Source organism: Silurus aristotelis (assembly GCF_946808225.1).
Source record: "Silurus aristotelis genome assembly, chromosome: 11".
NCBI lineage: Eukaryota > Metazoa > Chordata > Actinopteri > Siluriformes > Siluridae > Silurus > Silurus aristotelis.
The window spans coordinates 25,267,002-25,280,645 of NC_139584.1; the positions used below are offsets into that span (position 1 = coordinate 25,267,002).

Below are 13,644 nucleotides of genomic sequence, written 5' to 3' on the forward strand. Positions count from 1 at the left end.
TTTTATTTTTTGCGTGAATAATTTTTTTATAATAGCAATAAACTTATATTATTGTATTATCATAGTGTAAAAAAAAATCCTCACAAAAAAGATACGGAGATATACACAAGCAGTCGACCGTCGCTTAAATATGGCGTCACAGCGACACTTACCGTAGTTTATCATGGAGGAATATGCTCGTGAACCTTGGTAAAGTATAACATGCGTGACAGCTTTATTTATCTAATAGGTCGCCTTTTTAATGGCAAGAATATATATTAAAAAATAATTAAATAATATACATTCTGTTATTTCAGTTACTCTTTTATAAGCTGGTATAGTTTTGTAGCGCACACTGTTCGACTATTTAATATCTCACTATTATTAATTTAGGGTCGTAATTCATTACCAGGTTGTAGCCTTGATAGCTTAATTTCGTGCTCTCAAAGATTAGCAAGTATATTGTTTACTTCTATATAAGATTCACTTGGCATTCAACCAGACAGACGTTATTAGTATTCATTGTAGCCAAAGTTCATAACAGTGTAACAGGTCGTAGCGTCATAAAGCGTCCCAGCGTCATAAAAACATTGCTGGGGCCTTGAGCAAAATCCTTAACCCTCAACTGCACAGTTGTAAATTGCTCTGGATGAGGGGCGTCTGTCAGAAGCCATAAATGTAAATGAAAATATATACTTATATAACTGCTCCTATAAACACAGATGGATCCAGTGTATAATATGCAGTTTTTAGTTAAGTTAATGCTCTGATCAAGTCTCTTTTATCTCTCTCAGGAAAGGTAGTTTGTCATGTAATGATTGAACCGGAGAACTTACCAAACGCTTTTCTGATGACACTGGAGACTCCTTTCAAAAGTCCTTACAAAAAAAACATTGTTTTTGTAGTTTGTGAAGTTATATGGATTTCACTGCACTCTGTCAACACACACCCTGATCTGTATAACTGCTGTGTTTAGTATATGAATACACAAAAGTGAGCCATTGTAACTGAGGTATATGGGTGCTGAGAGACTGTACTTGGTTACTCAGAGCATATAAAGCACTAATGAATAACCTGGTTATTTTGTCTGATAAAACAGGAAATAAATAATTGAGTAACCGACAAGATGCAACCTGTGGGATCATACATCATTTGTGTATATTCTGTGTGTGTGTTCAGTCCATGGAGAATAGTAGACGACTGTGGGGGTGCATTCACTATGGGAGCCATCGGCGGAGGGATTTTTCAGGCCGTCAAAGGCTTTCGAAATGCCCCGATGGTAAGTTTCAGTAGTTAAACTATTAAAAAAGAAGCTTATTGCTCTTGTTTCTGCTTAACTACATAAACGACAGTTTTGTTTTCTTTTCTCAGGGTGCACGACATCGTCTGAAAGGCAGTGCGAATGCCGTGCGCATCAGAGCTCCACAGATTGGAGGTGAGATTTTTTTTTGTTGTTGTTGTTGTTGTCCTTCCAATGTGTTCTCTGTTGTTATTGCACTGAGCCGTCTCTAATGTTCGTTTCTATAAATGAGGTTCGGTTTAAAGAAAGCACACAGACAATTAGTGACCTGAATTTCAATATTTTATCAGCTGTTCCCTCAGTGATCATGTTATTGTTAATAAATGAGAGCTGGCAGGGGTTGGAGTTTAAAAAAAAAAAATTTCTTACAATATTCATTCCTTTTTGGGCACTTTATTCCGATTGGAAGGATTTCTCTTCACATGACACATACTGACAATCAGATAACAATCAGATATAAGTTTTGAAAAAAGTACATAACTATAAAAAAAAAGCACATTATACACCAGGAACTCACAATATGTAAAGAATAAACATTTTATTTTGTGCTGTTTTAAGAAAATGATCATGGATGGTGTAATATGATGCACTGTTACTGTTAGTCAAACATTTATTTTCTTATAACCTGCCCAATAACAGTGCAGTGGGGCTTCGGTGGTTAAGTTTCTGGGTTACTGATCAGAAGGTCATGATTTCAAGCTCCAGTGTTGCCAAGCTGCCACTGTTGGGCCCTTGAGAAAAGCACTTAACCCTATCTGCTTCATGGGCTCTGTATTATGGCTGACTCTGCGCTCTTAATATTGCTGGGATATGTGAAATGCATGGAATGAACACTGCTGTAATGTATATGTGACAAGTCAAAAGAACTTCATCATCTTACAGCAAATTGGCAAGGCTAAGTGTTTAGAAAAAAAAAAATTCATACACATTCGCAGCTCAGGTTACAATAAACGCTATGGAGGGGCTGCGAAACATGAAACATTTTTGTTCACGTTGTCACACCAAAAGACAGCTGGAAACAATTTTATTTACACTTTTCCCAGACATGTTTAATTCAACAAATCAATTCAAGTAGCTTTTATTGTCATTTTAACCGTAGACAGTTAATTGTGCACACAGCAACAGCGTTCCTCCAGGAACCTATTGCGTTACGTCTTGCAGGTAGTTTTGCAGTGTGGGGAGGTCTCTTTTCCACTATAGACTGCGGCCTGGTGCGGCTCAGGGGGAAAGAGGACCCGTGGAACTCCATCACGAGCGGAGCCATGACAGGAGCCATACTGGCTGCACGCAGTGAGTGTCCACCTGCACGAAATCAGGTTTACACTGCGGCCCCGTTTTATCCCGGGTTAATGCAATGCCTTTCTCAGTTGCACTCTGACATGAAGTTCAAATCCCAACCTCGTGAATTCGCTGAGATATCTGACACGTTCTCTATATGAGCGATTTTAGAGCAGCAAATGAAAACGATGTAAAGCTGCATAGATAGATAGATACAGTGAGGAAAATAAGTATTTAAACACCCTGCTATTTTGCAAGTTCTCCCACTTAGAAATCATGGAGGGGTCTGAAATTGTCATTGTAGGTGCATGTCTACTGTGAGAGACATAATAAAAAAAAAATCCAGAAATCACAATGTATGATTTTTTTTTTTACTATTTATTTGTATGATACAGCTGCAAATAAGTATTTGAACACCTGAGAAAGTCAATGTTAATATTTGGTACAGTAGCCTTTGTTTGCAATTACAGAGGTCAAACGTTTCCTGTAGTTTTTCACCAGGTTTGCACACACTGCAGGAAGGATTTTGGTCCACTCCTCCACACAGATCTTCTCTAGATCAGTCAGGTTTCTGGCCTGTCGCTGAGAAACACGGAGTTTGAGCTCCCTCCAAAGATTCTCTATTGGGGTTTAGGTCTGGAGACTGGCTAGGCCATGCCAGAACCTTGATATGCTTCTTACAGAGCCACTCCTTGGTTATCCTGGCTGTGTGCTTCGGGTCATTGTCATGTTGGAAGACCCAGCCTCGACCCATCTTCAATGCTCTAACTGAGGGAAGGAGGTTGTTCCCCAAAATACATGGCCCCGGTCATCCTCTCCTTAATACAGTGCAGTCGCGCTGTCCCATGTGCAGAAAACCACCCCCAAAGCATGATGCTACCACCCCCATGTTTCACAGTAGGGATGGTGTTCTTGGGATGGTACTCATCATTCTTCTTCCTCCAAACATGTTTAGTGGAATTATGACCCAAAAGTTCTATTTTGGTCTCATCTGACCACATGACTTTCTCCCATGACTCCTCTGGATCATCCAAATGGTCATTGGCAAACTTAAGACGTGTCTGGACATGTGCTGGTTTAAGCAGGGGAACCTTCCGTGCCGTGCATGATTTCAAACCATGATGTCTTAGTGTATTACCAACCGTAACCTTGGAAACGGTGGTCCCAGCTCTATTCAGGTCATTGACCAGCTCCTCCCGTGTAGTTCTGGGCTGATTTCTCACCTTCCTTAGGATCATTGAGACCCCACGAGGTGAGATCTTGCATGGAGCCCCAGTCCGAGGGAGATTGACAGTCATGTTTAGCTTCTTCCATTTCCTAATGATTGCTCCAACAGTGGACCTTTTTTCACCAAGCTGCTTGGGAATTTCCCCGTAGCCCTTTCCAGCCTTGTGGAGGTGTACAATTTTGTCTCTAGTGTCTTTGGACAGCTCTTTGGTCTTGGCCATGTTAGTAGTTGGATTCTTACTGATTGTATGGGGTGGACAGGTGTCTTTATGCAGCTAACGACCTCAAACAGGTGCATCTAATTTAGGATAATAAATGTAGTGGAGGTGGACATTTTAAAGGCAGACTAACAGGTCTTTGAGGGTCAGAATTCTAGCTGATAGACAGGTGTTCAAATACTTATTTGCAGCTGTATTATACACATAAATAGTTTAAAAATCATATATTGTGATTTCTGGATTTTTAGATTATGTCTCTCACAGTGGACATGCACCTACGATGACAATTTCAGACCCCTCCATGATTTCTAAGTGGGAGAACTTGCAAAATAGCAGGGTGTTCAAATACTTATTTTTCTCACTGTAGATAGATAGATAGATAGATAGATAGATAGATAGATAGATAGATAGATAGATAGATAGATAGATAGATAGATAGATAGATTTACACATGCACATTATATGTACAGCATGTAATGTATATGTACAGTAAAAAAGCTGTTTATTAGGTACAACAAACAAATATTAAGGCTCTGGGCAGTAAAAAAAAATGTGTTCAGGTAAGAATATATAAACACACATACACACATTAAATATAATATTGTTATATTTAATGTTTATACAATGTTTATGCATTTCCAGGTGGACCTTTGGCTATGGTGGGTTCAGCCATGATGGGTGGGGTTCTGCTCGCCCTAATTGAGGGTGTTGGTATTTTACTTACCAGATACACGGCACAACAATTCCAGAATCGTAAGTACCGCACCAACAGATACAACGTGTATTTTTGAGAAATCACATGTTAAGATTATTGCCGGTCTTCGAGATTATAGCTTGTTTAAAGAAATCGGGATAATTTATCATTAGTCCCAACATTATTTCAGAATCAGGATTATACGCTTTCCAGGCACTGTATTAATACCTGTTGGTAGACCTGCACATTCATACAAATATCCAATCAGCCAATCATGTAGCAGCAGCACAATGTATACAACTTTTAATACAGTATATAAGTCAAGAGCTCCAGTTAAATTTTTAAAGAAACATCAGAATGGGGAAAACATGTGATCTGACCGTAAGTGAGAAATATGTAATAGATATCCTTTAGAAAAAACATTTAATGAGCAGTAAAAAAAAAAAATTCTGAAGTGTGTCTTGATAATTGATTCAAGATCTTGACCTGAATCTGCATGATTTTTCACATTATACTGCTTTATATTGCAGGGTTGCACAAAGATGCATCAAAATCTATTTTCACATAAAATACCAAATACCTTAACTTTAAGTGTATCAATATAAACTACTGGATTTTTGTATTTTAAAAATATTAAAGAAATACTCTTACAAGGGAGAAAGAAATTTCTTTGCAAACCTTCCATCAATTGGTCTATTTAATCTGTTCCTTCACAGTTACACCGACTCAGTTGATTGAGTGAACAGTGTTTGATAGCGAAAGCTTTTTTCAGGCCGAATCATACCATAAATCTGACATATGCAACCAGTTAACAGATCAAAGAGTCACATAAATAATCCCTGTGATCTCCCAGATGAAGGTTAGTTTTAAACCGTTTAATGTTCAACAGTTTGCGAATGTCTCATAATTGTATCCTAATTTAGTTACTGGTAACAAAGGGCTACTTTGCATCAGAAACACTGACTCAATGACAAAAAAGTCATTCATAAGAAGACGACTGACACCGGTGTTCATAGCAACTATCTAATTATTAATTTAATTGTTAATCATAAATATAATAATATTTCTTGTGTCAGGCAGTCATGCATGTAATGGTATGCAAAATGATGACTACTAAACAGCTACTTCAATTAGGGTACATTATACGGCAAACAATTGTTTATTTATCGAACAGTGGACACCGATTAGAAAGCTGGCAGCCTGCACTGTTCTTACCCTGACCACCTTCTTCCATATGGATCAATTTTTTGTTCTGATCTCAACAAGTCTGGGCAAACTACTGAGTAGGCACCAATCAGAAGCCGCATTTGTATGATGTCATCATGTAGACTTCGTTTTTACAGTACAATTTTACAGTATTTTAAATCTACAAAAATAGAAATATACATCCAATTTTAACAACCCACTCAAATACAAATGACAAAATCCTATTTTATAATTAAAATACATGCGTCATAAATTAATATTAACACATCCCTGACTGGTTGAACAGTTCGATGAATAAGCATGTCTAACAGTGTTTCTAATAATTAACATAGGACTAATTTGACCCTTTTTTTTCCCCCTCATTTTCAGCTAGTCCATTTATGGAGGATCCTAGTCAACTTCCTCCGAAAGAAGGAGGCCAGGGCCAGGAGAGTCACGGATATGGACAATATCAGTAGAACAGAGTTTCTACAATTGTGACTGTGACACTAAAGACTGGAAAGAAGGTTTTTTTCTATTTTAGCTTTGGCAGATTTTTTTTTTGCCTAAAGCTGGTTCACAGTAATCACTCAGGGTCATCTTGTCATATATACTTATTCTGTACTTAAGAACAATACAGGGAAGTTTAATATGATGATGATGATTTTTATTATTATTGCTGCCAAGCACCAAAGGTGTGTGGGCAGCCTACTGTTATGTTACCTTTCTTTTTTCTTTCTTTGCTACTTCTGACTAGTATGTCAGTGGCTGCTCGTTCTATCAGACAGTTCTATACAGAGTATATATAAGTGTTGTGAATTTTAGAGTATTGCACTTAAAACAGTTAAATAATACTCACTTAGGCACTATAAATAATTTTTGTACTAAAACAAACTGCAAATAGTTTTGTATATCCTTCAGATTCCTTCACCTCTCCCTGTTTCCTGTATTTACTTTGCCTGCTTGCAGCTTGATTTTATTATATATTTCAATTCCAACAAGAACATCTTTCAATGAAGTAATTTGTGTTTGTTTATACCTGAAGGCAAAAACTTACATGGTTAGAAATGTACAAGTACTTTAAATGAATGAAGATCCAAAAAGAGGTTTTGTTAAATTAAAATTTTTTTTTTTTTTATTTTACATCCATTTAACTGAGCAACTTGCTCAGGGGCCAAGGAGTGAAAGCTTGGTGCTGCTGGGATTTAAACTTACGACCTTCAGATCCAAGTCCAATGCCTTAACCAGTAATCTACCACTTCTATACATAATATGGTTGAAGGTTTGGCCTTTACACCCATCTTTTGGTTCTTTCCTAAAATATTACTACAAAATTTCAAAAACATAATTTTTAGAATTACAGCTTGCAAAGTTGTATTTTTTAGCTTGCCAAAATCTGTTCCAGCATAGCGATGCCCATGTGCACAAAGTGGGATCCACGGAGATGGTGTGTTAATAATGAAATTAATAATGTCACATACATTACTGCATAGTAAAATTCTTTCTTTGCGTATACCAGATTGTTAGGAAGCTGGAGTCAGAGCGCAGGGTCTCACATGATTGAGCAACCCTGGAGCAGAGAGGGCTAGGGGCCTTGTTCAAGGGCCCACCAGTTGAAAATAAAAATCCTGCACAGAGCCTTGACATCAACCAGACTTAAACTCGTTTGCGATGAATTGGAATGTTGTGTAAACACCAGACCTTAGTGGCTGACAAACTCTAAATGAACACAAATTTAGAGGAAAATCCAGACTCAAAGCAAATAGGAGTGTAAATAACAGTTCTCGACTATGAACGATGTAACAGTGGTGGGTCTTAAGGGATTTGTCCACTCTCAGACGTCCTGTCACATCAGCATCTGCTGCAAAACTGCACAAGCTCAGATATAATTTGTGTGGATTTAACATTTTTTTTCATTCCACAATGGATGACCAAGAAGAAGAAATTGATTTGGCTGCAGATATTTACAAGGACATTTACAAGGCAGACTTTTTTTAATTATAAAAAGCAGGAGATGATGTTTGTGGGTCGTGCAGCTGTGGCTGCAGTGAAAGGAGACTTGTTGAATTGTGTTCATTCGGTTTTTTGCATTAGTAATGGCACTCCTTCTTATTGTATGAGATTCCTGTCTGTGATGCTGAAACTGCGTTTCTCTATAATATTGACTGTTTCTATAGCCGTGATTGTATTAAGAGGTAGATTGTGTGTATGTGTAGTCCAGTTGAACAGATCTCTCAGGCGATATAACCGATCGAACACGTTTTGTCTCAGGCAGCTGCGTCTGACTCTGATGCGTCTCCCGGTTGCACTGCATGCTGGGTAACGTAGTTTCTCAGCCGCCTCGAAAATGGTGGACGTTCAGCCTCCGCCTTTCCGGAGCCTTGATGATTTTTTGTTCAATTCGGCCCGCTTCTCCGTGCCAGATGTCCGCAATTTAGAGAGGTGGAACAACCGGATCATTAACAACCTGCTGTATTACCAGAGCAACTATTTAGCCTCGGCGGTGGCTTTCCTGCTGGCGGTCGGGTAAGGAGACAGCCGTGACGCGTTCACTCATCCAGGACCGCCGCCGCGTTACGTTGTGTTTTCCACAATTGACACACAAAAACCTCTTAAGAATGGACGTTTTTAGATTAATAACGACCACAAAATGTGCACAGTCGGTCAGAGCATTTCTATTGTCCAAGCATCTTTTTTTTCTGATCAGCCTGGGCCTCTGTTTGGTTTTAAAAGCAGAAAACACTGCTTTGGGTTAAAACCTGGAGTTATTTTACACACACACACACACACATACTCACTAAATGGCGGCTAAATTAATACACAGGGCTGTTAGCAGATGCAGGGTTTATATATATATATATGTGTGTATGTTTATAGTATGTATGTATGTATGTTTATAGTAGTAGTGTATGTATATTATACATAATACATGGATTCCTACTGTCTGCTCTATTAAAGTCCATTGCAGCCTTTCCCCCCCTGAGACCCCATAAGTGTGATCTTTCCCCATAATTACACTTATGCACATTTGCCCGAGTGAGATTCATGCCATTGTTTCCTGTCTGTCACGTCATTATCTTTTAGGGTTCGCTTCTTTGCTGGGGCAACTAGGAATAGGGTGAAGATTTGCACCTTTGAGACTCCTGTGTGTGTGTGTGTGTGTGTGTGCGCTTGCTTGCTTTTGTTCATCTTTATAACAGGGAAAAGAGGTGCACACACATATATACTTCCAAACGCTCCAAGCGTTGGAGCAGGCCAAGGTTTGAGGTGATGGAGCATTGTTTCAGGGATGAAGCATAAAAATTGAGAGCCAAAGTTTGCCAATTATAATAGTAATGTAATATTACCTCACAGACACAGATATCATGCATCTGCGGGCTGGAAGTAGCCTTGAGTTTGACCTTTTGCCTTATGTACAGGTATATCCCGAACCATCTAGAGACGTACCAGTGCCAATTGGATCCCACTTCATGTGGAGTTTTGACATTGGACCTCCTTGAGTGTTTAAAGGCTCTGGCATGGAGAAGCTGGTGTTGGATCTGTGATGATCGCAGATGTTCAGCTATTTTATGAGTTGCTCAGTAGCTCCTGGTTTTATAACCACAAAAGACTGTAGAAAGAACATCACTCATAATCTTACATTCCAGTGTTCTATATTGTTTAAAGACTATAATCACACTCTTGATGTCACCCAAATGAGGATGGGTTCCCTTTTAAATTTGGTTCCTTTCGAGATTTCTTCCTCATGTCATCCAAGGGAGTTTTTCCTTGCCACAGTCACCATGGCTGATCATCAGGGATAAATACACACCATTCAACTTAAATATTAAATTCTGTAAAGCTGCTTTGAGACAATGTCTGTGGGAAAATCTCTATAGAAATGAACTTGACTTGACTTGAATATTAGAAATAAAAACTGGAATAGGTTCATTGAAGGTTCCTAATCATAAGGTCAGTGGCCCCCAGCACCACCAAACTGCTACTGATGCTTGAATGAAGCACCCTATCTTCTATATCGCTTTGTTATAGTGAAGAACATACTGTTTTTAATATCACTCAATAATGAAATCACTTAGAAACATGTCCCAAGTGTAACTTTTTTCCATTTCTCTCCTGTCTCTCACGTTTACTTTGATTTCTCATGCCTCTTTCGTCACTGTGCTTAGGTATTTCTGGCCCTTTCAGCTCTTCCTTGGAGCGGCTGTGGTGATCTCTGTGTTTCTGGGCTTTGTCTGGGCTGCGGAGAACAAGGCCACAGTGAGACGTTTCCGGAGAAACCATCCTTCCCTCTGTTTGATTGCCATTTTGGGCTCTTGCTACTGTCTGCTTTCCTTTTTAGGAGGGGTGTCTGTCTTTCTCTTCGGCATCACCTTCCCCATTTTAAGTTAGTATCTCAATGTGTTGTACTGTATGTACTCAGTGATGTTAGGCTGCTGCTGCTGAGACCCTAAACTAAGCCATGGAATCCTTGGGTTGTAAAAAAATAATAAAAAATGTACTCATTCTTTCTTGCAGACCCAAGTAATTGTACAAAATTAAACTCTTTTGAACATTTTTTTGTCTGGAACATTCCATGTATATTGTAATAGAATTATCATTTCTATTTTGATCGTATTAACTCGCATGTTGAGCACTTAATCTGCTAGATATTACAAATAATTCGATTGTTCTTCGTCAGTATTGCCCTGCTAAAATTGTTGCCCACCGACAACCAAGACAACTAGGAATCTTGCTTTCCTGTTAATAATGCGTAAAAATGTTTTCTCTCTCAGTGATTCTGATCCATGCGTCAACAAGGCTACGAAGTTTAAAGAATAAAGTGGAGAACAAGCTGGAGAGCATTGGGCTGAAGAGAACACCTATGGGTCTGCTGCTGACGGCACTCGGCCAAGAGCAAGAAGCCGGCTCTTAGTGATCGTTCTTTCCCTAAAACAACCTTGCTTTAATTCCTAAACACTACAAGCAGTATGGTTTTACTTTTGTGCCATTGTTTTTGTTCACAAACACCTTATGTCTTATGGGAAGGAAAATTTATGTATGTATTGTTGTGTTTGCATCCTCTATGGTGTATAATGGGGGAAAAATAAGGCCAAAATCTAATCCAATTTTTTTTTTTAACATGCACTTTTTTGTGTGAATTGTTTTACAATGAAGGAGTATCTATAAATTGAAACACTTAACATTTTTATTATAAAATCAATTCTGTCGTTTCTTATTTTAAACTACATGTTTTTCCACTCAACTGTTTTAAATATACTATAATTAAATGAACATCTATAGTGTCCACACCTGCTTTTAATTCCTAAGGCTTATGCATTGAATCTGCCTTCTTTTTTTTTTTTTTTTTTTAATTTTGAATTATTTCTGCTCTTGTTGCACATACACGTATTAGTGCATTACCTTTCTACATTTGTGCCAACTGAGTAACGAGGGCCTCGTTGATTATTTTCACAAGTTGTTAGTGACCAATGCTCTAAACGTTCTTATATTTACAGCATTCCGGCACTTAAATTATTTCTAAGCTGTTTGTCGAATTTATTATATTAAGTTGCTGAAAAATATGGCAGTGGGAGATTCCTGCGAATTACAAATATTTGTATAGTTTAAGTTGTCCAAGTGTTCAACACCTTCACCCAAGGGTTATGTTTGCATTATTTCTTGCTTTGTGCTTTGTTTTTTCAATAAAATCGGAAATGTTTTTTTTTTTAACATCAATTCACATCAGTTTTCTACACTTGTGTTATTAATGTATTCATTCATCTTCCATACTGTGCATTTTGTGAACGCAGAGTCTATCGAGAAAAGAGGTGGGAATACAGTCAACCCCCTTCATAATTAGTATGGTCACTGATGACCCACCTACTTATACAATCTGAAGAAAGTCTAAAGAAAAGGTTAATGGATTTACATTTAAAAAATAATCCACTAGTTCACCATGCTATAATTTGGGACACACCATTTCTAATCTTTGAGGATTTTAGAATAGAGAGTGGACAAATTCGGACACAGCAATATCTCCATGGGCCACACTTTGTGTGTTTGGGTCTCATGGTTCCAAATCAGAGAGATTATTTTCTGTTACACTGTTCTATACATCTGTGTGCTCCCAGCTTTGTGGCAGTTTTGTGTAATGGTCAAGTATCCAAAATTTATGGCTATTGAATAACATTTAGTAAAGGTCACCATTTCTATATAATATATTAGAAGCTCTTCATCATTGTGGGAGGAAATAATTTCCCATAAAGGCTCTACTACACATTATCCCCACACAGATGTTAAACATATTCTATTTAATCCAAGTCCATGTTGCTTTTTTCCAGTCAACTAAAAACAACTCTATTGCTATTGATCTTAATCCTAACAAATGATATAATTAATAATAATATAAAATAATCATTAAAAAAACTTCAAATTCACATTAGCTTGAGGTTGCACGTGCTGCTGAACTGAAGCAGTGGACCATCTAGAAGTTTCTGTGCTGCACGCGCCTCCTTTAAACCGGTTTACAGGTAACCGGCTCATCCTAGAGATAATCCCCTGAACCCACAGCGCATAACGGCGAATTCGCTACACCGAGTTAGAGGAAACTATTTACACAAACGTGTTTATTTTATAACCAGTGTTTTATTTATGGCCTGCCTTTTGTCATAAAGACTTTACATATTGGGTTTATCATGTAAACCTTTTTCACCTGATACAGGTATCTCATTGTAAAGTCACCTCAGGTAAATGACCGACAGAAACACTGTGGAAAGTAAGTAGAAATATGTTTTATTTTATTATATGAAGTATGAAGTGGACTGAAGAGGCATTTTTGCATGAGTCGTGGAAAAGAAGAGGATAAAAGAAGGTCAGGCTGCTCAGCAGACAGGTGACAGAGGAAATATTTCTCCTGACTGAAGTGGGGAAATGGATGTCTTGCCCAAAGGTGAGTGAAAATGTGTGTGTGTGTGTGTGTGTGTGTGTGTGTGTGTGTGTGTGTGTGTGTGTGTGTGATAAAAAATGCCTAAATATTGACTAGCCAGCACACAAAAATTGGGTTTCTAATAATTCCGGTTGCTAGTAAATGTCTTATGGTTAGGGCTAAGTTTGGGCACTTTATAATTTAGCTACAAATCAAAATACCTCTAAGTGTGCAAAAGCAGTCTAACACATAAGTGTGATGAAGTACATCTTTTTTCATATGTTTTTGCAGCACCAATATATTGAACAAATCACAGCTCATCTTGTGGTTTCTATGTAGAAATTGAAATATGCCACATAGTTTGTAAGATGTTGGGTTTTGTGCCTCTAAAAGACCACTTCAGGGCTCTATGTCAAAGAGAATTATGTTCTATTTAAATCTCTAGATGAAGATGACCTGGTGACTAGTACCTAATATCATTTTCACACATGATATATTAGTTTATAGAAAACAGACTGCCAAAATCTTTTCACATTGTGGAGTACATATCTTAGGGATGAGGGCAAAGTTGATTTCCGAACTTGTGCCACGAGTACACGGAAACAACTTCTTGTCGGAAAAGCTTCCAGAGGTGAACGTTTGATCACATTTATCTACTGCTTAGTTACATAAAGTAATAATAATTCAAATTAAATGCTGAATATAAACACAATAATGTATTTTGTTACAGATGGGGCTGCAGGGGAGCTCCAGAGGTCGGACACCCTCAATTCCACAAGCTCGGCTGGTGCGCGCAGAAGAACCGGCGGAGCCAAAAAGCAAATGCAAGCTAACAAGTCCAAACTCCGAGCACCAAGAG

The 13,644-nt window shown here is 38.1% G+C and overlaps 2 protein-coding genes across 2 annotated transcripts; both read left to right on the plus strand.

Moving 5' to 3' along the window:
* Positions 1–63: 63 nt before the first annotated feature.
* On the plus strand, positions 64–6,987 carry timm17b (translocase of inner mitochondrial membrane 17 homolog B (yeast)). Its single transcript, XM_083554784.1, has 6 exons — positions 64–189; positions 1,159–1,258; positions 1,351–1,414; positions 2,441–2,569; positions 4,645–4,755; positions 6,272–6,987. Exons 1-6 carry the CDS (start codon positions 164–166, stop codon positions 6,358–6,360), a joined length of 519 nt encoding a protein of 172 aa, XP_083410910.1. The 5' UTR covers positions 64–163; the 3' UTR covers positions 6,361–6,987.
* Positions 6,988–7,987: 1,000 nt separating this feature from the next.
* Positions 7,988–11,584, plus strand: praf2 (PRA1 domain family, member 2). The gene is made up of 3 exons (XM_083553422.1): positions 7,988–8,407; positions 10,048–10,265; positions 10,654–11,584. Exons 1-3 carry the CDS (start codon positions 8,229–8,231, stop codon positions 10,791–10,793), a joined length of 537 nt encoding a protein of 178 aa, XP_083409548.1. The 5' UTR covers positions 7,988–8,228; the 3' UTR covers positions 10,794–11,584.
* The last annotated feature ends 2,060 nt before the right edge of the window (positions 11,585–13,644 follow it).

Coding starts and splice junctions, on each gene's coding strand:
- timm17b (XM_083554784.1), top strand. CDS start 164: ATGGAGGAATATGCTCGTGAACCTTG. Junction 1,259..1,350: donor GCTTTCGAAATGCCCCGATG/GTAAGTTTCAGT, acceptor TTCTTTTCTCAG/GGTGCACGACATCGTCTGAA. Junction 2,570..4,644: donor AGCCATACTGGCTGCACGCA/GTGAGTGTCCAC, acceptor ATGCATTTCCAG/GTGGACCTTTGGCTATGGTG.
- praf2 (XM_083553422.1), top strand. CDS start 8,229: ATGGTGGACGTTCAGCCTCCGCCTTTCCGGAGCCTTGATGATTTTTTG. Junction 8,408..10,047: donor GCTTTCCTGCTGGCGGTCGG/GTAAGGAGACAG, acceptor CACTGTGCTTAG/GTATTTCTGGCCCTTTCAGC. Junction 10,266..10,653: donor CATCACCTTCCCCATTTTAA/GTTAGTATCTCA, acceptor TTTCTCTCTCAG/TGATTCTGATCCATGCGTCA.